The sequence below is a fragment of the Trachypithecus francoisi genome, unplaced genomic scaffold, assembly GCF_009764315.1.
Source record: "Trachypithecus francoisi isolate TF-2019V2 unplaced genomic scaffold, Tfra_2.0 Lachesis_group21, whole genome shotgun sequence".
NCBI lineage: Eukaryota > Metazoa > Chordata > Mammalia > Primates > Cercopithecidae > Trachypithecus > Trachypithecus francoisi.
The window spans coordinates 6,628,693-6,652,102 of record NW_022681467.1 but is presented as its reverse complement, the minus strand read 5'-3'; the positions used below and the strand labels follow the sequence as shown (position 1 = coordinate 6,652,102).

At 45.0% G+C, this 23,410-nt stretch overlaps 1 protein-coding gene across 6 annotated transcripts in view; it reads left to right on the top strand.

The window, feature by feature from the left end:
- SLC24A3 (solute carrier family 24 member 3) overlaps nt 1-23,410 on the top strand; it is a 514,808-nt gene that overhangs the window by 437,897 nt on the left and 53,501 nt on the right. For all 6 annotated transcript variants that reach the window (XM_033185487.1, XM_033185486.1, XM_033185485.1 and 3 more), the window contains exons 7-8: nt 5,294-5,368; nt 17,337-17,362. In XM_033185487.1, the coding sequence (XP_033041378.1) occupies nt 5,294-5,368; nt 17,337-17,362 (101 nt within the window). The remainder of the gene's footprint in view (nt 1-5,293; nt 5,369-17,336; nt 17,363-23,410) is intronic.

Here is a 23,410-nt window from a genome sequence, read left to right as displayed (position 1 = left end):
TTTTTTAAAAGCAAGTACTCACCAATTGAGAGTATTTGTGCCTTTTAAAAGGTGCCTGCAGTGTCAGGTGATATTGTTCATCAGGAAAAGTTCTCATAAATATTGTATCATATTACAGATACACAGTCTATCTTCATATATACTATATGTGTATTATCATATATACAAATAGTTGTATATAGATTCACAATGCATATCTGTACCCAGAAAGTGTATGGTTTTATCATAAACAATTACTTTTAACCTCCTAGAGGGAGCCAGAATTTCAGAAGAGAATGTGTTGTTTTGAAAGTGTGAATTATTTTTTGCATTATGCCACTCTGGAACTAAATGAAAGTATAAGAAGGAAACTGAAGCTGCATATTCAATGGAGAATGTGTGAAATGCATTCCATAAACAGAAAAAGAAATATCAGGATGAAATTCCAGCTGGGTGGGATTCCTAGAACTATAGGGGGAAAACAGAGCCTCTGGCTGAATCTGTGGAGGAGTGGATGGACTTCTGTAATCTGCACCATCTATATTATTGATCAGTGAGGTCAAGGACAGAATTACTCACTGTTGGTTTTCTCCTGGGACCTCTAATCTGGTCTCTTTGCCAGAGTGATTTGTCTTTCTTCCATGCAATCATTTTGCAAAGGGCTACAGAAGGTAACCTGTCTTCTCATCAGCCTGCTGTGGCTTGGGGGACACCTGCCAACAGATGCAAAGAGACTCCCATTTGATGCAGAGATGCTAACATGTCTCCCTCTGCCAGGAGATGTGTTCAAGGCTGAGTCACATGGCTTCCGGCCTTCATCTAGAGATAAGTGATCCTTCACTGAGAGGCAAAGGGAACCACATGGAGTCCAGAAGACCAGGGTATTCATGTTTGTGAAACAGTGAAACACTCAACCCACAATGAGCTGTAGTGGCGTTTTATTTTTGTAAATTAAACAGGTCAAATGGACAGGTAGTTTCAGTGTTTATTTAACTGATTCTCTTCCTCCTAGAATATATCCATATCTACAATATATGCCTTCCATATCTACATTCCTATCTACAGTTTTTATAGTAACTCTTTTTTTGCTTTGATCACTTACCTCAATTCTCTTGAAAGCAGTTTATTTTAAAATGTAGCTGTGGTCACTGGTTTGTTTTTTTGTTTGTTTGTTTTTTTGCTTTTTTTTTTTGTCTCTCAGGCTTGAACTATTCTCTTTTTTGGCTACAATTTCTATTATATTTGTTTTAATGGCTACAGTGAGGGAGAAAGGAAAATCCCCATGGGAGACAATCGCAAGTGAGTGCCTGCTTTTCACCTTTGCCTGTAGTGAAGCATTATAGTATAGTGTCTGGGAACAGGGACCCAAGGCCCAGGCTTCCTGGATTCAAATCCCAAACTCTTTCCCACTGCTAGTATTACCAACCTGGCTTAGTACTCAAATTCATCAAGCCCAGGTTGCTGGGAAATGAGAGTAAGTCAAATGGTATTGGCCTCTGCAAGGATACAGAACCCTTCTAAACCTTCTTCTTTGCAGGAAGGGTCAGATAAATATTGCTTTTGTGGTGAGTGATGGTGTCAGAAAGGTAAGTCAGAGGTGGACATGAGTTCATGATCACAGTTCTCACTGTTAAGTAACATAGAATTGTAAATTATTTGGGTGTGTGCCTTTCTAAATTCCTTCTGGAGTGTGGAAAGAATTCTTTGGTTTGATGCCTTCTTACCTGTGCTCCAGTTTGTCACCTCTATGCAAAAAAAAAAAAAAAAAAAAGATTTTGCTAAGGGTAGGCTCTGAATATGGGGCTGAAACTTGATTACAATCCAGACATTGAAAACTATTCTATTTATAAAGAAGAAAAAGGATCTCACTATCCACCCACATTTGACATCTAGACCTAGTGCAAGATATATTTCTTGCAGAAGTAAAACTAAGTGGATAATTTATGATATGCTTTCCTATCTTTATTTTTATTAAAGTTATATGGGCACAGAGCTTAAAGAGGCAACCCATTCTAGAAAGCTTATTATGGAAAACAGCCATCCTCCACTCCCACCACCACCATTTCCCCACTCTTCTAAGGTAACTACTTTCCATTAGTTTTCCTCTTCCTGATATTTGCTCAGTATCTCTAAATAACCTACTTAGATGGCAGCTACTTGATTTTTTCAGTTACAGGTGTTCTCCATTTATTTCACAGTATAGAAGAGGAGGGTTTGCGTCTCTTTTAGCCCCACCCATCTCACTACCCAGCCCCCATCTTCCCCTAAAGAGTTATAAGTTTGGTTAGACAATATTCTGCTTAGTTTATTATCACTTTATGACCACTCTTCATAGTTGAGCCATTAATACACAATGGTTCATCTTCTTTGGGGCACAGTCCTATGTTTAACTTGTGGCTTATAATTGTCTTTTTTATTGTTTGCTTGCTTAGTTTTCTATGTTCTCTTCTTAGAGCTCTCTAATCTTCTTTCCGTAGGTTCAAAATTATCAACTGTTCCATCAATTTTGTCCTTCTGGCAACATTTTTTCTGTAGTCTTCTGAGTCACTCAAATCTGGCTAGGTTGTTCTCTAAGCCTGCTGTAAAAATTTCATTTTGGAATTTCCTTTTATCATCCTTCTAAATTCTCCCTTCACTGTCATTCTAGAAATCTCCTTTAATTATCATCATAGATTCTGGTTGCTTGGTATTATGTTTTATTGTAACATAATTATATGTAACAAGTGCTTTACTCCCTTATTTTGGTGGAGTACATTCTCCAGTAGCTTTTTCAGAAAGGACACATAGGAGGCAAATTTTCTGAGACAACTAAAATTTTATTTTTATTCTTTTCTCATTTTTAATTAATAATTTGATTGGGCATAGAAATGCAGTTGTTTTCCTTTCTAATTTTGAGAGCATTACTCCATTTTTTGCTAACTTTCCATGTCTTTGTTAGTACAAAATGTCACTCTGGTTTTTATTTTTTGTATATAAACCTGCTTTCCTCTGTCTGGTAATTTCTAGGGTCTATTATTTGTTCCAGTGTTCTGAAGATTTATGATTATCTGCCTTGATGTACGTCTTGTTTTGTTTATTGTGCACTCAGTGAGATAAACTCAGAGAACCCTTTTGCTATGAAAATGCATGTCCTTAACTTCTGGAATGGTTTCTGAATTTATTTATTTGATCATTTCTTCCCTCTGTGTTCTCTGTTTTCTGGAACTCCAATTCTTCAAATACTGGATCTCTTATTTTCTATTAAGGTAGAGAATGAGCATTAACTGGGCTGTGTGAAGTAAGGAAGGAGGTTTGGAGAATAAATTCTTAAACAGTCTTTTGATTGTTCTGTTTTCAGGCCCATCTGTATTCTAACTTTTAGAACATTCCCAATTCTTCTTCTGCTTTCCAGCTTCCAAGATTTTGTAGTTCTGATCAGCTCTTCTGTTCCTTTTGCATTGTGGGTTTATGACCTGTTTGTAAAAAACCCTTTAGTATTATCTTGTTATGGTATAACAAGAACGGTAATGGTGTGTGTTCAATCTGCTGTTGTTAACTAAAAGCCCAAGTAATGTGTTAAAGAAATTCAAAATGGATATTTGCCACGTTTTAAGCCCATTTGTCTGATTATAATGAAGTGGATAAATACAACCTTTTATGACCTGCTGGAAAATGAACAATTTAGTCCAATTTAATCTATTGCATAAATGGTGAGTAATGGCCACAGATACTAAGAGTTTACAGTACTGAGAGAGAATGATAAAAGGATAAAGAATACTTTATATTTATTCTAACATGTTTTTTCTGATGTGAGTTCTCTTCTTGACAACTTTGTCATGTGTGACTTAGACCTGCAAATGCTTCACCTAATAAGGCAAAATTAGCTACAGGAAATAACTAAGTGTTCATATAAGAAGTGGGGAATGCGTTAATGGAAAGAGACTGGCCTCATTATTCATTTATGGTCCTATGTAAGTCATGCCTTTCATGTTATTTGAATCCAGAAAACCTCCAGTTTGACTTGGTCTGATCTTTACAGACTTGCACAGCAGTCAGGGAGGGTAGAGGCTCCGGGACTGCATGTCCCTGGGGTTCGTTTTTCCCACTGTGTTTGGTGTCGCATGTGCCTGTCATACCCCTGCTGAGAGTGTTGACTTGTGCTGTGTCATTTTTCACTTACTAGGCCAAGGGCAAAGGTAGCCAGGCAAACATCCTGTGCCCATGGGGTAGTCGGTACTCTTCTAGGGAAGGGAAAGGGACTTGCCAGGGACAACCCTTGGGACAAGGTGTGTGAACTCTCCCAGACTTCTTTGTAAGGTCTGCCAAAGTGAACCTACACTGTAAAGACAGAAAAATACTAAATATTCCTTAATAAGAGACTTCGAAGAACTTTCCAGGGAGAAATGATTCTTTCTCCAGAACAGAAGCCTGAACCTGACATCCAGAGCTCTCTCCCCTCCCCTCAAACTCTCCCCACCATTTCTAGCCCTGGCTCCTCTGCCCTTCTTTGGACCTGGCAGCCCCCTCCTCTTGCAGGGCAAGGCTATTTAGCCTCCAGCAATGTGCCTATCAGCCTCGTCTCAGCAGAGCCAGCATCTCTTTAAAAAGGGACATCTCCAAATGCCAAGAAGAACATTTTCCCCTGGATCAGTGTGCAAATCAACCTTTCAAAGCTTCTGATTAAACCAGGGGTCAAATGCCAGCAAGACCAGGCATATAATAGAGATGAGGGAAGAAGGTCTGGCAGAGACAGGCTTGTCCACACCCCTTCTGAAGGACGGCAGCGGCAGCCCAGCACAGGTTGCTCACTCTACGGGGCGGGACAGGCTGCAGCAGAGTCATGACAAAGGCACAGGTTAGGATTGCTCCTCCTATCCCCTGGACGTGATGGATGTCAAGGCAGGCCTGTTCCTGGGGCACGTGAGTCTCCTCTGATAGGCAACTTTGCATTAAGGATTCCCTGGGCCTCACTGCACCTTCCTCAGACTGGCTGGCAGCTGGGACAGTGCACCCAACCATCCCTGTCTCCTTTGCGGGGGTCAGACACGCATCACCGTTGGACAGGCTGCATGCCCAGCTCCCCCAATGCCCCACTTTCTATCACCAGCTGTTTCCCCCTAACAAAATTGTTGCAGGTTTAAGTCCATCTTCATGTCTGCCTCTCAGAAGATCCAGACTAATATGCCTAAATACTTGAATAAATTCCTACTGATTGGCAGATTGATTGGGTGCAGGACAGGAGGCCTAGACAGGAAGCTGGCTGAGCCTGCAGGAGTCCCGCCGTCTCATTTGTACAGTCTATATCCTGTTTGACTTTGTTTCTCTTCTCCTGCAGGTTGTGGCTCTTTCCTCCTGGTGCCTGCTGAGGGATTCGATTTACTACACACTGTCTGTGATCGCGCTCATCGTGGTGAGTCGCTCTGGCCATTTCAGCTCCCATCAGTGCTCTTTTAAGCACCAGGGGTGGTGTGCGGCTCCTCCGCGTGGAATTCACTAGAGGTCACCGGTGGCGAGTGCGTGATACGTGTCTTTGCTTGGAGACAGATTTCTTTCTTTCAGCTACTTTGATCACCCAGAACTCAGCCTGACCAATTGCTGGTCAGGACCGGCATTTAGACTTGGGTTATCTGGGTCTGTGAGAGTCCGTGGCTGTTCTCTTGAGACCCTGCTGAGCATGACTCTTCTGTCACTTCATTGGCGTCCCTAGCTTTGGACATCACTTCTCCCCCTTCTCACTCTGTATGCTCTGCCAGGACTCCCTGCCCTCCCACAGAGCCAGTTACCGTGGCCAGCTTTGTGCCAACATCAACACCCGTATACTTAGCTACTTAGCAGTGACACCTCCCTGAGGTCCCGTGGTGGATAAAGAACTCTCTACTAAACATCTCCATGCCCCAACTCAACACGTCCCTAAATAGAATCCTTCCTTTTTTTTTTTTTTTTGAGATGGAGTCTTGCTCTGTTGCCCAGGCTGGAGTGCAGTGGCATGATCTTGGCTCATTGCAGCTCTGCCTCCCAGGTCCAAGTGATTCTCCTGCCTCAGCCTCCTGAGTACCTGGGACTACAGGCATGCACCACCATGCGTGGCTAATTTTTGTATTTTAGTAGAGACAGGGTTTCACCATGTTGGCTGGGCTGGTCTCCAACTCCTGACCTCAAGCAATCTGCCTGCCTCAGCCTCCCAAACTGCTGGATTTACAGGTGTGAGCCACCGCACCCGGCCCCTAAATAGACTTTTGATGTTTTCCCCAGGACTTGCCTTTCCATATATTTCAGTCCCCATTCCTATCTTAGCCACAAACTGGGAATGAGATTAAACTGACCTTTCCCTCAACTCCCAGCATACCCATGTGGCTTAATTGTACTGTGGATTTCCGCTTACCACAATCTCCTCAGTGCATTCCTCCAGAGCTCACTTCAGCTGAGGCTCTCTGCATTGCGGGCCTGACGCAGCAGCTGCTGCAGTTCATGGCGGGTCAGTGTTTCTGTGCAGTGCATCTCCACTGCTTACTCCCCGCTTCTCTCTACCCCCAGCCAGTCCTCACAACCATCCAAGTGGCGTCTCCACAAAGAACCCCTGCAAATGCTTCTATCCCTTGTTCAACTGCTTAGTGGCTCTGTGTCATCTATGGGGAAAAACTCATACTCTTTAGCATGGCAAGCTGGGCTATCCACAAAAAGGGTGAAAAATTGGAAAGAAGATTGAAATAGGAGTCGGGAGATCTGACTCCTAGTTCTGCTTTCCCCTTTACCATCATGGTTAATTTTATGTGTCAACTTGACTGGGCTAAGTTGTGTCCAGATGGGCTGGTGAACGTATTTCTGGCTGCCTGTGAGAGTGCTTTTCAGAAGAGATCAGTGTCTGAATCCTAAAAGATCACCCTCCCCACAGTGGATGAGCATGATTCAATTCACTGAGGGCCCGAATAGAACAAAAAGGCAGAAGAAGGGTGAATTTGCCCTTTCTGCTTGAGCTGGGCTATGAATCTTCTCCTGTCCTCAGACATCAGTGACATCAGTGCTCCAGGTTCTTGGGCCTTTGGATTCAAACTGGGATCTACCGTACTGGCTTCCCTGGTTCTCAGGCCTTCGGGCTTAAACTTGCACCACACCACAGGCTTTGTAGATGGAAGATCATGAGACATCTCAGATCCATGGTACTGTGAGCCAATCCCTCACAGCAAATCTCCATTATATATATGTCTTCTGTTGGTTCGGTGTCTCTGAAGAGCCTTGACTAATGCAGCCTTCACTGGCTCTCATGACCTTGGAGAAATCAATCTCTCTAGGTTTCAGTTTTCTTACCTACACAATGGGGATAGATCAACTAAAGGGCCTACTCATTTGTTTGACAAAGCTCTTAACAGTAGATTATTTTATTGTAAATCTTTATATAAATAAAATGAACACGAGGGTTGATGTGAGATTTTCCCTGAGGAACCAGACAGGTACTTCGGTGACCGGCAGTTTCTGACATTGAAAATCTTGAGTTTACAAAACATCACAAGGTTTGCCAGTTGGTCAATGTTCCCTTAAAATGTGCTCTCAACCTTGTCCTCCAGCATCCACAGATTAAAACAGGAAGAGAACTGGACCTGCCATGCTCCCCTAATTCCAGGGGCCCTTTATCATTGGGAGGGTTGGAACCCACCCCACAGAGCAGAGAGGTTCGGAATGTCATGCTGGAACTGAAGACATGCTTCATCTTTTAAGCTTCTGGTTAGGAGATTTAAGGACATACATGAACTATGTTCTTATTATCAGTTATTACCCATGAAAAGGGTATGATCACCTGGAACCCAAAGACTCTTCCCAGACTTCTCTAATACCCCTTCCAGTGAGCTTTATCCTTCTATGCACAAACCCACACTGACTGTGTGCCCTCTGCTCTTCTGCCATTACGGAATGTTGGGATGATTTTTGAAAATTATTTTTTAAAAAAAGACATGGTTAGGAAACAGTGTCACTGAACACAGCCCTCTACTTTGCTGAATTCCAGAAGGAAATGACTGTGCTCATGAAAACAAAGTGGTGGAACGGAACAGAGCAGATTCGGATCTCCTGGGAGCACAGACTTAACCACACATTCCCAACAGCAGTTCTGCTGGTATTGGCTTCTTTCCCTGTTTTCCGCATAGACACTAACTGGATTATGTGTGAAATCACTTGTCTTCTGTTCAGTGTATCTGGATATATCCAAGATAAAATGAATATAATTGTTGTTAATGACGTGTGAAGAAGTAAAGAGGTTTTTCTTCTTTGGGCTTTGAGTAACTCTCTCACCGAGTCTGGTCTTTGGGCAAAGCAATCATCTGTCCTCAGGGTGCAGCATATAAACCCCAGAGCTGAGCTAGCTGAACACACAGGCTGCCAGGACAGCTCCATATTTCATTCAGACAGCAACAAGCCACACAAGCAAATGATTCTTTGCTGTTACCTGAAGATGTGGACTGTACATTTACAGACCAGGTGTCAAGGCTAGAGTTTTGTGATTTGAGAAAAACTGCATCTCTCCACTGTTAAGAAGAAATAGAAAAGATAAAGTTTGAGTCCTCAAGGTTAGGTCTTGGTTCTTTTTACTTTAACTGATGTTCCTCCAACTTCAGTCTGCACTGGAAACACCCAGGATGCCTATTTAGTTCAACAGCCTCTTGGTTAGGACCTGGGAAATTGCATTTTAACCAACATCTTCCCTCAACCGCAGGGGATTCTGATGCCAGTAGCACCACACTGCATCTTGAGAAACACAACTGTAAATATGGCTGGAAACTGTTTCCTTGGGGTATTCATCTGTGACATAGAAATGACAATTTCTAGAGTCAGTTTTGAGATTCCCAAAGGAAAGGAATCATAGCAGCCTAAGTAACTTTCGTTGCCTGGATTTCTGACTGTTGCTAGTCTGAGTAGACTCTTTTTTTTTTTTTTTTTTGAGACGGAGTCTCGCAGTCGCCCAGGCTGGAGTGCAGTGGCCGGATCTCAGCTCACTGCAAGCTCCGCCTCCCGGGTTTACGCCATTCTCCTGCCTCAGCCTCCCGAGTAGCTGGGACTACAGGCGCCCGCCAACTCGCCTGGCTAGTTTTTTCTATTTTTTAGTAGAGACGGGGTTTCGCCGTGTTAGCCAGGATGGTCTCGATCTCCTGACCTCGCGATCCACCCGTCTCGGCCTCCCAAAGTGCTGGGATTACAGGCTTGAGCCACCGCGCCCGGCCCTGAGTAGACTCTTAACTCTTGTTAAGTGGTGGCCAGACTCCCAGGGTCATTTTTACATGAGATTTGAAACTGTCCATGAGGGTTAAAACAGAGTTTCACGCCCAAAAGTGCTGCAGTTCACAAAGTACCTCTCACAATGTCTCCACATCTATTCCATGCCCCCAGCCAGAGGCTACAGCTCACACACACTCTGTGTCTTTTTTCTTATTCTCCTCTTTCTATTTCCCCTAATATCATGGTAACAAAATCATTTTTCCTCTGGTTTCCCTTAGGTAATACTAAGCTTCTCCATAGGACTCTGCAATGAGCACTTGAAATTCCTTTATTTAAAGGCCCTTTCTCCTACCCACCAAATAATTACCAACCTTCCCAAACAATGCATTCAACTATTCGGGCTTTTTCAAACCCCCCTCCCTACTATACAGCACTGAAATGTTCAGAAGGCGTAACTGTCAGTGTCCTGAGGTTGTGCAATAAAGATCTCCTTCACCCAGAGGGCAAGTCAGGATTAGGCAGGACCAGATGCTGTTCTGTGTACATGCCCACCAAGGGGTTCTTCAGACCTCAGCAGAGGAGCCCTGGAGACAAACCTTGGGGCCTGGAGACCCACAGAGAGGCACCTCGACTTCTCCAGAGACGCTGATGGCTGCTGAGGGGCCGAGGGTTCAGAGGAGGCCAGGAAAGTGCTAATAGAGTCCTTATGACCTGGATTCAAAATGGCTGAAATGTCAGCTGATGCAGGCGGGACATGGTGGGGGCAGACAAGCAAAACCACAGGAGCAGGAAGCGCACGTGCATTCCAAAACCAACAGAGCTCACCACAGTTCATTCAGAGGGAGATGCGGGGCCATCCACTTCCCTATTCGGGTGTTTCACCTAAACTTTCCTCTGTGCTATTTTCTAGTCTGTTTGTTTGAAGGAGAAGCAAAAGAAATGAATTTTGTCAGTGTCCAAAGCAATTATAATTTCAAAAACATAAAGCGTGTGCTTCTCGGGGCCCTTCCCCGGCCCCAGTCAATGTTCCCTTAGTCCCAGTGACATTTCATACTTTGAAACACCTGGCCAGCCGTGGAGAGGCTGGACAGTGGCGCTGAAAGCATTGAGGAGGCTCCCCCAATGCCTTCAGTCTCTTTTTGCAAGACAGGCATCACCTTTTAAGTCCTGAAAGAGTTCTAGGTTCTTTAGAGCCCTTTCTTGTGCCCATCCACCCAACAGCCAAGTGCAAGTCATTGCAGATTCGTCACTGCTTTTCCTCTGCCCCCAGTGAGCACTTCAACTACGGGTATCTCCGGCCTCCCAGTCCTCTCTTTTCTCCAAATTCCAGCAGGCCGACAGTTTTTTGTATTGAAATGTTACTGTAATTTACATAATCAGGTAATTTACATAAATGCAAATGATTCATTACATAGGCAGTCTAACAGCTGCTCTAAAAGAAATACTTTATTTTTACCCTTCGTCTCTTCCGGAGGATGGGGATTGTGAACGTGGAGAGGAGGGCAGCCCCCAGGGGAAGCAGATAGGCCTATGGGACAGATCCCAGGTAAGGTGGACCGGTTTGAAACTCCAAATTCACAAGTGTTGCCTATCTGCTGATGGGCCAGGTGAGCCCTTGGCAGCAGTTTGGGGCTCTTCAGGGCAGCCCGAGCACTGGCACAGCAGCAAGGTTCCTTCATGCCAACACATCTCCTTCCCTCCTTGGAACATTCATTATCATGGCCCCAAGTGGATGGAACCCAGGGGGGATATGAGAGAGCTCAGCTGACTCACCTGCCACAGGTGCCCAGCACTTCTAGCAGAATTTACATGGTGATAGAAATGGCCTGCAATCTGTGCTGTCCAATGTGGTAGCCACTAGTCACATGTGGCTACTGACAGACAACTAGTGGAACCAAGGAACTACACTTTTTATGTTATTAATTTTAATTTTTAACAAGCATAGACTTGATCCTCAAGAGGGGACTGTGTTGGATCTACTGATAATGACTTTTTAGTTTAATACTTGTGACTATGCACGAAAGCTATTTTGTGAGTCCCACCTTAGAGATGGCATCACCAGGGCTCCGGTGGTTAAATGGTTCACCCAAGGTCAGGGACTGGTAATACCTCGAGTTTGCCAGAGCAGGTGTCTGACATGGTGCAGTTCTACTGCCCCAATATAGAATTTGGACTTTCCCTCCAGTAAAATCCTCCTCTTACAGTCTTTAAAATCATCCTTACCCCACCGTCCACTCCCCCTGTTAGAGATGAGCGTCACCTTCACTAACTTTGCGGTCTAGCTTTTCGGCAGAAGGAAATGGCTTCAGCCACCCCCCTGCTAGAATTTTTTCATTAAAATAACCAATCTGAAATAATCTGGAAATGATTGTATCTTGCCCTTTCTGTGAGAGAAAAGACATCTCAGAGGTCGTGTGGAAGGCTGTCCTTCACCGGCAGCTGGCTGGCCTCCAAGGCCCTGCCCCTCTGAGCCATCACCCTCCCCTCCTGCACACATTTTTCATGGGAGTTAAGCTTTTCTCTCTCCAATTTAGAAAACTTGGGGTTCTCATTTTTTTATTTCAATGGTTTTTGAGGTACGTGTGGTTTTTGGTTGCATGGATGAATTATATAGTGGTGAGGTCTCAGATTTTAGCATGCCCTTCACCCGAGTAGTGTACAGTATACTCAATATGTAGTTTTTTTATCCCTTGTCCCTCCTCCCACCCCCTCTTCTAAGTCCCCAAAGTCCGTAATACCACTGCGTATGTCTTTGCATACGCAAAGCTTAACTCCCACTTATAAGTGAGAACATACGGTATTTGATTTTCCATTCCTGGGTTACTTCACTTAGAATAATGGCCTCCAGCTCCATCCAAGTTGCTGCAAAAGACATTATTTAGCTTCTTTATGTGACTCAGTAGTATTCCATGGTGTATATAAACCACATTTTCCTTATCCACTCATCAGCTGATGAGCACTCAGGTTGGTTTCATATCTTTGCAACTGTGAATTGTGCTGTGATAAACATACTCACACAGGTGTCTTTATGATAGAATGATTTCTTTTCTTCTGGGTAGATACCCAGCAGTGGGATTGCTGGATCGAAGGGTAGATCTACTTTCAGTTCTTTAAGAAATTCTCATACTAGAAAACTTGAGGTCCTTCAGCTCATTGTGCCTTCATTACATTTCAGCTCTCTTTCTGGCAAAGTCGAAATGTCTGTGGTAGCTAGAAGATCCTCACTTTGAATTCTGACTTTGACAGAATTTTAAGATCCTTAAACAAATCAACTATGGTCTTACAAAGGTCGCCTGCTGTAGACAGGAGGAAGGAAAGGCCTGCTTTAATGACACTGGGTAAACTAGGAGACCGGTTACACTCTCATTGCTGCTTGAACAGAGAAGTGCATCCGCTGGCCTGGAGACCCCAGAGGGAAGCCTCTCATCTCTAACAAGAACAACTTGGAAACTTTAGCTACATGTTTAATTTTGGTTTTCCCTGCCTAGCAAACATAGTCTTTTTGGTCTAACTACCCCCATCTCCTATATCCTCAGTACTTATCCTTTTTTCTTCCCTGTAGCCTGCCTTTATGTATTTATGCAACATGATTAGCTCTGCTAAAGCCCTGCCCTTAGGTCATTTATTCCCTGTCCTCCTGCAACCACAGCCTTCATCAATCAAGCCAGCCTACAAGACATCCTGAAGTAGGAATTCCCGCTTAACTTTGAAATATAAGCGATACTGGTGCCTAACAGCCAGCTTCCCAACGTATACCATCGGATCCCTCTCCTCAGATGAAATCACCATGGCCTTAGCTAAGCTGTCTGTACCCCCACCCGAGAGCTGAAGAAGTGAGAACTACACCCACTCAAGGGAATTCCCGTGATGTTGAGTGGGAAAAATCTACGGGGGACTGTTTTCTTTACAGCAAGGAAGGAAAGAGTGTCAGGTTTCAGTCTCTTGAAAGAAAATGATGATGTTGATTTTCTCCTATTATTTTCACTGCTTAAAATTCTCATGGTGCCAGTGATTACAATACATGCTATGAAGTCTTGGCTTCAGCAGTGCGGCCTCTCCTGCTTCATGGTTACAATTTACAGTAAGCAAACCCAGGGGCTGACATGGCGATGTTGAGACAGCCACCTGCCTCCCAGCTCAGCCAGCTCTTTTCTCCTGCATATACTAGGGGCTCCTGGCTCTTCCTCCCCTGCTTCTCCATGTTGAGCACTCCATTCCCTTGGCAGCTATCTGGGTTATTCTGATATCCAGGGATTCGCCAGCCTGATGTAAGCCCGTTTTGCTTGGAAGAATTCTGGAGCAGACACCAGGAATGAAATGCCGGTTTCCATGGTACCCAGCCGTTTCTCTGAAGCCTGGAGGAAATGAGTGCTTTTTTCAAATTCATTCCTGTTTAACATTTCGCTCAGCGGCAGAACACGTGGAAACCTTAGGGTGAAGCCAAGGGTGACTTTGGATGAACCACATGTGGGTCAGAGGGCAGAGGCCCCCTGATCAGCTGGTGCTCAGCAGATCTGAGACCTGAGACCCAGCTATCAGTATCACCCTTGGTGGTCTCTGGGCTATCACAGTGCCTGGCCCCCAAACAGAACCAACAGGGCACAGAGAGAAGAACTGCTTACCCGTGGCTTGCTTTCACAAATCTGATGGGGAAGAAGCTGAATCAGTTCCAAAACCCACAACAGGAGGTCCCTCAAGTGCAACTCGTCGTGAGGACTGAGTGTTGACCGCAGGACAGAGCACCAGGCAGGACCTGCCCCGGAACACCACCTTGCCCCATGACAGCAGCAGCTGAAGCCGCCTTCAGTAGGCTGCCTGCCTTGAGGTGCTTCCCTTCCTTCCAGGAAATTTAATAGAGCTGCGAAAATGGACTTGAACTGACTTCATTTCAACTTCACTACCTTGGCAGGCTGGATATGGAGGGAGGACTGGAACGTGAGCACCGCCTAGTGGTCATTGGGGGGAACTGTGGGTGCAACTTCTAGTCTAGAAAAAAATGATTTCAAGTTTTCTTCTACACTGGTAACACTGATCTAAGGGATGGGGGATGTTGCTTTGATTTCTTTTACTCTCAGCCAGTAGAGCATAAACTACAGAGGGATATACAACACGTGTATTAAGAGTATTGAATAACATTAAATCTTTAAGGAATAACAAATTCATTTCCTAACCTTCAGCAAACTCGAGTGAAAGGAACCTCATCCTTGTTTGAAGAGTTTTCCAAGAGAGCGATTCAAATGCTCCATCAAGATGGTCCAGCAAGGTACCCTCCCGATGGAACATTCTGCAAACAGTACCAGTCCTCATTTCCAGTCTTCCAAAGAGGCGATGACCAGCTATTTGTTCTCCAAATAACAGCACGGAATACTCACAGGCAGTTCATAGCTCACCTCCAATTCCTTTCTCATGATGAGGAAGCCCTGCTTCTGTTTAGAGTGTTTTTAGAGACAGGGTCTTGCTGTCTCCCCAAGGCTGGAATGCAGTGGTCAGATCATAGCTCACTGCAGCCTCAAACTCCTGGTTCAAGTGATTCTCCCACCTTGATCTCCCAAGGTGCTAGGATTACAGGCATGAGCCACTGTGACAAGCCAATTTAGATCTTCTAGTCCCTTTTGTTCATTTCGTTGTTCTTTTCTAAGTCCTCTCATTCCTCTGCACAATCCTCTTAAAGGAGAGGGATAAACCAGAATGATGTTTGCCGTCAGGCACAGGGTAAAGAAGACCTGGCTTTGTGGAGGCCTCCCCCTCCTCCTCCTCCTCCTCCTCCGCCTCCTCCTCCTCCTCCTCCTCTTTCTCCTCCTCTACCCTTATGCATTCTGAGTGATGGGGCATCTTCACACCAGGCAGAGATCAAAGGGGAAACTGTATCAGTTATTTGCATGTTTCCAGATCTCCACCATTGGTTAGTACTTGTAGTGAGATCACCTGCATTTCTCTTTCCCTGTCTGCCTCCCTGAACCATATCCCCAACCACAGCTCCTCAAGCCACAACCATTCTCTTGACTCCAGGGTCATGAAGCTCTGGCCCTAACAGCATATTTTGTCCAGTCTCACCTGTTTTGTCCAATCTCACCCACTGTTTCTCTGTTTCTCTGATTGTTGTGTGCCTATTTGGGGTCCCTCATACAACTAAGCCCAATCTCATTTTTTCTTTGCTATGATCATTGAAATGATGAGTAGCTAAAGTCCTATGAATCTCACGGCTGACTGCTAGCAGACAGGAAGATCACTTTCTTCCAGGGTGAGTGATCTCCAAGCTTTTCCTTTGCAGAATCTGTGTCCCAGCTATGGGGAGGATCACACAGAATCAGGGCTTTCTGAAAGCTGCTTTCATATTCTACAGTATTGCCTGCCTTCCCCGATAGAAGAAAATTAAACTGGCCTGGTCTAATAAACTCTTTCTCAATATCTTCTGTTCTCTTAAGTGGCTACAAATTGATTGTTCCAGCCTGCTGCAAGGACTGATATTGAATTAACTTCAATTAATAGAAAATGTTTTCTATCTTAAATAATTTGATCTGCTCCATGATTTTTTGACAACAATCTTTTTTCATAAAAAGAAAGGGGGTTATACAAAAGAGCTGTCAGTGCCTTCTAGGAGATGGCTTCCATGCCACTCAACGTGGATTATGAGATTGTTGCCTATATTTCTTTAATTCTCTGCCCATTCTAGTTTGACGTTTTCATCCCAATGTCAACTTGTTGAATCTGATAACAAAGATGAAAGTAACAAAAATGATGAAGCCCACGTTTCCAATGGCTTGTTAGGAAGAATGAGTTACAAATGGGCACAGCTCCTTCCTCCTCATCCTCATTTTGACCTTCAAGATAATTGGAAAGAGTTCCTTTTATGCGCTTCGTGATCTGTGCCCTAAGGTGTTCTCTACATCTCTACCCAGCTGATGGTTACTGCCCTGGCTGAGGGCTGATGCCATGCCCACTTTGTTAACTGAGTTTCTCATCTCCAAGCTGTGATGGCGGTTGACACCCAGAGTGTCCTGCAAGTGTCTGCTTCAGTCTGCAGAGGGCTGCTGCCTCTAAAGGAAAGGCCACTCTGAGACGACCATACTCAAAGCAGTCGTCCTTCAGGAGTGTGGGAAGAAAGAGCTACGAACCATGTCCTCAGCCTCCTGCTTCTATGAGATACAGGTGTACTCATTCGGTTTCGGCAACATGTCATTAGCCATATGTGTCCTGAAAAGGACACCAAATTCAGAGCTGGGGCTGAGTTTTCGAGCCAATTCTGCAGCAGATGGAGCAACCCCAGGAAAATTACTTATGTTCTCTGTGACTCGGTTTCCCTGTATAATCAAAGGATTACACTAGATTCCCCCACCTCCACCCCACAAGGTGGGAAATGATTTTAGATGGCATGTAGACCAGGACTTAAGTAGATTAAATCCTGCCGTGTATTCTCTCTGTATTCTCTTTCAAGTCCCAACTGATGAGTAAACCTCAGTGGGATGCCAGTGTGCCTTGGACTGCTTCTGACCCCTAACAGTCTTCCTTACTGACAGGGCAGACCATACCCAGGGCTTGGGCAGCCAACAGTGTCCAACTGGGATTTGCAAACACCATTTGTTGTTATTGCACTTACTTTTCAGGGTGATGGCAAGGGGTGTTCATCCCCTACTTCTGGTTGTGATGTGAAGTTTCCTTTGAAAATAAATTATTTTAAGGAAACCAAAAAAAATCTATTAAAAGAAAAAATTGAGCCCATAGAAGTCCAAGCACTTACATAAAAACTGAAGATGCACAGACATGCAGGAATCTTACAGACTAATATTTGGAAGTACCTGCTGAGCTCCTACATCCCCTTGCAGATCTAAGATTCTACAATGAGTCTTGCTTTACAAAGCAGGTTAGTCACACTTCCCTGTCACTCTGATGTTGTACAGAAATTGCAGGAAGAAGGGAATTACCTGAGGCTGCTCCTTTCCACACATGCCCACCCTGATCTGCCAGCACCTCCTTCCACTAACACTGGCCAAAGGCAAAACCAGTACAGAGAGGAGTTTACTCACAGGGACTCCAGGTCTCAGGACAACCCAGTCCTGATTATACCATGCCAGGAACAAGGTGGACACTGTGTGCAGCCTTAAAGAGTATGGTGTGTGTGTGTGTGTTGTGTGTGTGTGTGTCTCTAATCTTCTATTCTTTTTATTTTTTCACAGTTCATTTATGATGAAAAAGTTTCCTGGTAAGTACCTCTTTTTCCCCCTTCTCATTTCCGAATGTTGTGTTGTAGAGCCAAATATATTGAAGACCAGAGTTAGGATTCAAGAAAGAAAGGGAAACGTCATGACAGCTTATAATGAGGAGAATTTCCTGAGAACCCTTTGCACACCCCAGGAGAGAAATTAAATTCATTTTCACAGAGTAAAGACCTTTTCTCTTGGGCTAGAGTGACGGGGTTCCATTTGAGATGCTAATATCTAAATGTCTTTATCATCCTATGTCTGGACATCATGGCTTAGCTGTGTCTTTCTACAGTCAGCCATGTGCTAGGGCGGAGTGAAGATCTGACTGATCTTTTGACCCGGTGCAGTGGCTCACGCCTGTAATCCCAGCACTTTGAGAGGCCCAGGCGGGTGGATCATGAGGTCAGGAGATCGAGATCATCCTGGCTAACACGGTGAAACCAAAAATACAAAAAATTAGCCAGATGCGCTGGCGGGTGCCTATAGCCCCAGCTACTCAAGAGGCTGAGGCAGGAGAATGGCGTGAACCTGGGAGGCGGAGCTTGCAGTGAGCCGAGATTGTGCCACTGCACTCCAGCCTGGGGGACAGAGCGAGACTCCATCTCAAAAAAAAAAAAAAGAAAGAAAGAAAAGAAAGGCCTGGTGCGGTGGCTCACGCCTATAATTCCAACACTACTCAAGAGGCCCAGGCAGGCGGATCACGAGGTCAGGAGATCGAGACCTTCCTGGCTTACACGGCAAAACCCCATCTCTACTAAAAATACAAGAAAAATTAGCCGGGCATGGTGGCGGGCGCCTGTGGCCCCAGCTACTCCGGAGGCTGAGGCAGGAGAATGGCGTGAACCGGGGACGTGGAGCTTGCAGTGAGCCGAGATCACGCCACTGCACTCCAGCCTGGGCAACAGAGCAAGACTCTGTCTCAAATAAAAAAAAGATTTGACTGATCTTTTAAAATTGTGTCCAAACCAAGCTCCATGTTTCCAATCCCATGTTTATTTTAAGAATTAGGACCCAGGCACTTCAGTGACCATTAACCCATTAAAGTTCCTCCTGACTTTCAAAAGATCTTAGAGCTCTGAAAATTGGTGTTGTTGGGGATTTTTTATTTTGATAGATAGAAACTGTTGCCCAAATTAAATATATGAGAAGACATTTTCATTTGGGCCAACTGTTCAAATCCCCGTTTTTGAGATGGGTTCTGAGCAAGTCGAACATGTTTTAAATGGAAATGGAAGTTGAGTGTATTGTGCATTTTCGTTGCATATTTTCTACTATTTGATCTACAGAGGTAACCAATGTGAAATAACATCTTAGGAATACACGTAGGTAGAAAATTTCCCTATTATTGAAAGCTAGAGAGTCCACCAGGCTTCACTTTCTGCAAAATGACTGCTAACTCTTTTGTTGGAGTGAGCCTCTCTGTGTCTGAGGACGTCTCTGATTTTCAGGATTAGGGGGAGGTGGAGAACCCATCACATTGATAATACATGTTACGTGCTATGTCAGGGTATTAAGATACTTTTGCTAACTCTCTCTCCTCTGTGCAAGAAGGAAGAGGAGGAGAGACAGCTAGGAGAAAATAAGAAGGAGATCTTCTTTGAATGATCGTGACCAATAGGCTGAAAGGAATTGACCTCCCCAGGAGCACCCCAGATCAGAGAGCCTCCTTGTTATATCATCCTGGAGGTGGCTGCCAAATGCAGTGTGGAGTATTTTTCCCCCATGTCCTTGGGGATAAAGCACCGCACAAGAAAACTTCCAGAAGGCGATGGCATAGTTAGCACAACCACTGCTCTGCCTTAGCAAACAGTAGGTGCTTCATCATTGCTCAGTGTTGCTAGTCTTTGCTAATGACACTCCCCAAAAGACAAACAAGTTGTGATCACAGTTGATCTCAGAAATGTGTGTGCTGCTGTTGTGCAGAAACATGTTAGGAAAGGCTACCCAGGATGATTTGCTGTCAGCCTTGGAGGGAGCTGTCTTTTCTACTACCTCCGTGGCATTGCTGTATGAAAGCCGTGGCAAGTGAAGAAAGCAGGCTTCACCATCAGCCCATTTCACTCCATATCCTCAAAACACCTCGGGATAGTTCAGATGGTTTGGAGCAAGGAAAGGAGTGTCTATTTCATCTTCATTCCTAAGACTTTTCCAGTGATGTTAGGTACCCCCATCCTAGGGTAGGTGCCCAAGTTTGCAGCAGATGGGTCTAGATTCTGGAAGCCACAAGTCATCAGAGCCCTTGCCCTGAGCATTGAGGCTCCCTCACATCCAGTTAGGAGTGAGAGGCTGGGAGGGCCATGGATACATGAGTTGCGAATCCCCAGGAGTGTCTTGATCTATCTGGGGGGTGTTGGAATCATAAGTCGTGCACAGTTGTGGATTCCAGGGAAGAACTGGCCTGGGAGGCCTTGGTGGCACCAGAGCGCCATTCTTCCCAGAGCACTGGCCTGTCGTGTCACTTGTTATTACACGCATGGGCTGATGAAGAGCATTTTGCACATGAGTGAGGCTGAGAAATTAAAGTCTGTGCCACTGGCCCTTATCTACCTTCGGACTCCCAGGGATTTCAACTTCTCATTTAGTAGATGAAAAATATATGGAAGTTTAAGAATTTTTTACTCTTCACTTCTTCTATCTTCTTACCAAGCCAATCATGACCATTCATTTTGCTGAAATGGTACGTCTAGGTGCCGATTTCTCTCTTTAAAATCAGAGTCTTCGGTCTGTGCAATTAAAGCACAGTAACATTTTGAAAATACCTTTAACAGAGAGTTCCATTCCTTGTTATAAAACATTCCAGCATGGCCATTTCAAGGCAGGTAACCAGTTCAACCCCCAAAATCCGCAAAAGGAAACAAATTTCAGTTGTGTTTATTTTGAAGCTACAGTACTCCTTAGGAGGAAGTGAGCTTTGTCAAATACAAATACACCAGGACAAAGGACCTCTGTCATACAGTTCAGATTATTTCACCATTCCTGAAGCAGCCTTCTGCAGGAAGTCACATTCAGTCAAAAAATGGCAGTTGACAGTTAGTCAGGAATGATTTTAGTAGCAGGTACTAGAAGAACCAGCTACAGCGTATTGAAAACATAGTGGTGTATTTTTCTTACATATCAGTGCCCCGGATGTACGTGGTGCCATGGCTCTGCATTTCCCCTGACCTTTGCTTAATGGTCCCAAGATGGCTGCTGCAGTCCCAGCCACCAAGTTCATCCTGAAGGCAGGAGGGAGGAAGAAGGGGGCACCGTTGTTCTTTTTGGCACACTTCCACCTTGCATGTCTTTGGTCACTGCGGGGTCTGCCTTGACCACTGAGCAGCCAGGGAGATTAGAATGACCACTTTAGACCAATCATGATTCATCCTCAGGGCCTAGGGGCAAGGCGCACCCTCTTTGAGGTCAGAAGGGCTCCATATCCTGCCTCGAACTAGTGGTTGGGGTTCCCTTAGCAGGGAAAAGGCAGGGAAATAGTGGTGAGTACTTTTCGGTTAGGTGCCTATGCGCTAAAAGACATTGAAATAGGAAGCATCGGCCAGGCATGGTGGCTCAAGCCTGTAATCCCAGCTCTTTGGGAGGCTGAGGCAGGCGGATCACTTGAGGTTAGGAGTTTGAGACCAGTCTGGCCAATATGGTGAAAACCCGTCTCTACTAAAAATACAAAAATTAGGCAGGTGTGGTGATGCATGCCTGTAGTCCCAGCTGCTTGGGAGGCTGAGCCTGGAGAATAGCTTGAACCCTGGAGGCGGAGGTTGCTGTGAGCCACGATTGTGCCATTGCACTCCAGCCTGGGCGACAGAGCAAGACTCCATCTCAAAAAAAAGAAAAAATAGTGTCAGAGGCCCACCTATTAGGATGTATGCTCGACTCACAGAGCAAGGCCCATAATATTGCTGGACGGAATTTGGAATGTGCCTCCAGGGAGTCTGAAGACCCAACAAGAAAACTAAAGAATGCAGGGCGATGGTTTGGTTTCTTCTGTTGAGTCCAAAGCTGTGACTTTGGGAGAGAAAAGAGACCGTGGGATTGCAACCTGGAAACTCTTCCCAGTGGGGCTGGAGAACAGCTTTTGCTGTTCAGGGCTGTGCTCAGGAAACCTGAGCAAATGGTGTACCCAGGTGAGGAGAGGAGCAGTCCTCTCATCTGAGAAGGAACCGTCTTTGGTGAGAATCAGTGATCCGTTGAAAATGATTCAAAATGGAAGCTTGGGGAGGGAAGAAACAAACCCAGATCAGCCACAGAACAGGATCCTCAGAGGACAGCGGGTGAGGTGTGCTCAGAAGGAAAGGGGAGAAGGTGCACAGCGTCCTAGGTGAAAGGGCGAGAAAGGGGACCAAGGAAAGCTAAGTGACTTCCTAAGCACCTCCTCTACACCAGGGAAACATGTCATACAAAACCAGAGCTGGCCTGACCTGGAGCTCTCTCAGGCTGGAGGGATGTAGACCCTTGACGTGTAACTATGGGGCCACATGGAGAGGCTCACCACACTGGGGAGAGGGGGTGGGGGGAAGGGGTCCTGAAGAGCATTAGGCCAAGGCTTGATGATCCAAACTCAGTCAGGTCAAAAATGCACAAGGAACAGTAGGTGGGGCGCACAGAGGCCTCCTAGAGCCCACTGGGTTCACTGGGGAGAAAGCCTGGTGAGTCCTGTGTCTGAATGCCAACAGAGCAAACTTGAAATGTCAACAAAAGCAAGGAATCTCATCCTACAGGCATCTCTGCAAAATGGCCAAAGAGAACCTGGTTTGAATATTGCAACAGAAGGGCTTTTGATGAGTTAAAAATTGAAAAGATCTAAAAGAATTAGAAACAGCATACATAGACATGTTTAGAAAGTGCTGAACTTAATTCAGTCTGACTACAATATTTCATTAAAGTTGATTCATTTTCTGGTGACTTCTCACTGAATCTATTAAAATGCATCTAAGCAATAACATGACACCCCTTCAGATCCTGGGAGTCTGTTCCTTCCAAATGAATGGGCTGTGAATGAATCTTACTTTTCACCATGAAGTGTATGCTACGTGTACATTGGTTTCGATGAGATAAGAACCATGTTCAGGCCACTGGAGGCGTTTTGCAACCGAAAATTGATGTTTGGAGGGAGTGTCACCTGCACAGATGAGCTGAGGGTTGCTTTGTGCTGGGGAGAAGAGGCGAGTGGGCAAGACCCGAGGGTGTCTGCATGGGGAGAAATCAGCTGTCGGCATTTTAAATCTCTGGAAAATGAGACACCAGATACCAGGGAAGGTGTCAGGTGTGAGGAGTGGTGTCAAGTGACTGCTAGAAACAGGTTTGTGTTAGATAATAAATGAGTAATAAATATATAAACAAGATAATCACAGACTGCTTAGAGGTTTAAAGAACATAAACGGGGTCATGTGAGAGAAAGTCGGGCAGGGGCAGGCAGGGAAGATTGCTTGAAGGAGGTGATATTTAAAAGTTGGTATCTGCAGGATAAAAGGGGCCAGCAAAGGAGTGAAGAGAAAGGTGTTCCTGGTCCAAAGAACATTCAGTGCAAAGGCTCTGGGAGAGGGAAGGAGATGGCTGTGTGCAAATGAAAGGCCAGTGAGGTGGGGCACAGACAGGACACAAGACAACTTGGAAACACAAGAAAAGGCCAGGATTTGCAAGGTAAAAGGAAACTTTCCATTTTTTCTTAAGCGTTTTGGGAAGTAAGTAAAGATTTTAAGAAGTACAGTGACATGCTCCCATAGTATCAAGGAAACCAGTTCAGAGGTTGAAGTGAAAATGACCTAGGGAGGGCGCAGTAGAGAGGAAAGAATCGATGACTGATGAAATACTTGAGTCACAGAGTCCGATGAATATGGGAGTGAGGAAAAGGGAGTGCTCCTTATTGATTTCCAGATTCTGGGCTTGACTGGGCAGGGAGTGGTACAGTTGACTGAAATGACAAAGCCCAGGTTTTTTTTTTTTTTTTTTTAAGGAGGCTAGGAAGTAAGAATGAAGAATTCCGTTCTGACAGACATTTAGACTCCCAGGTGCAGAGGCCAGATGTATGAATCTGGGGCTGGAGAGAGGTGTGGCGT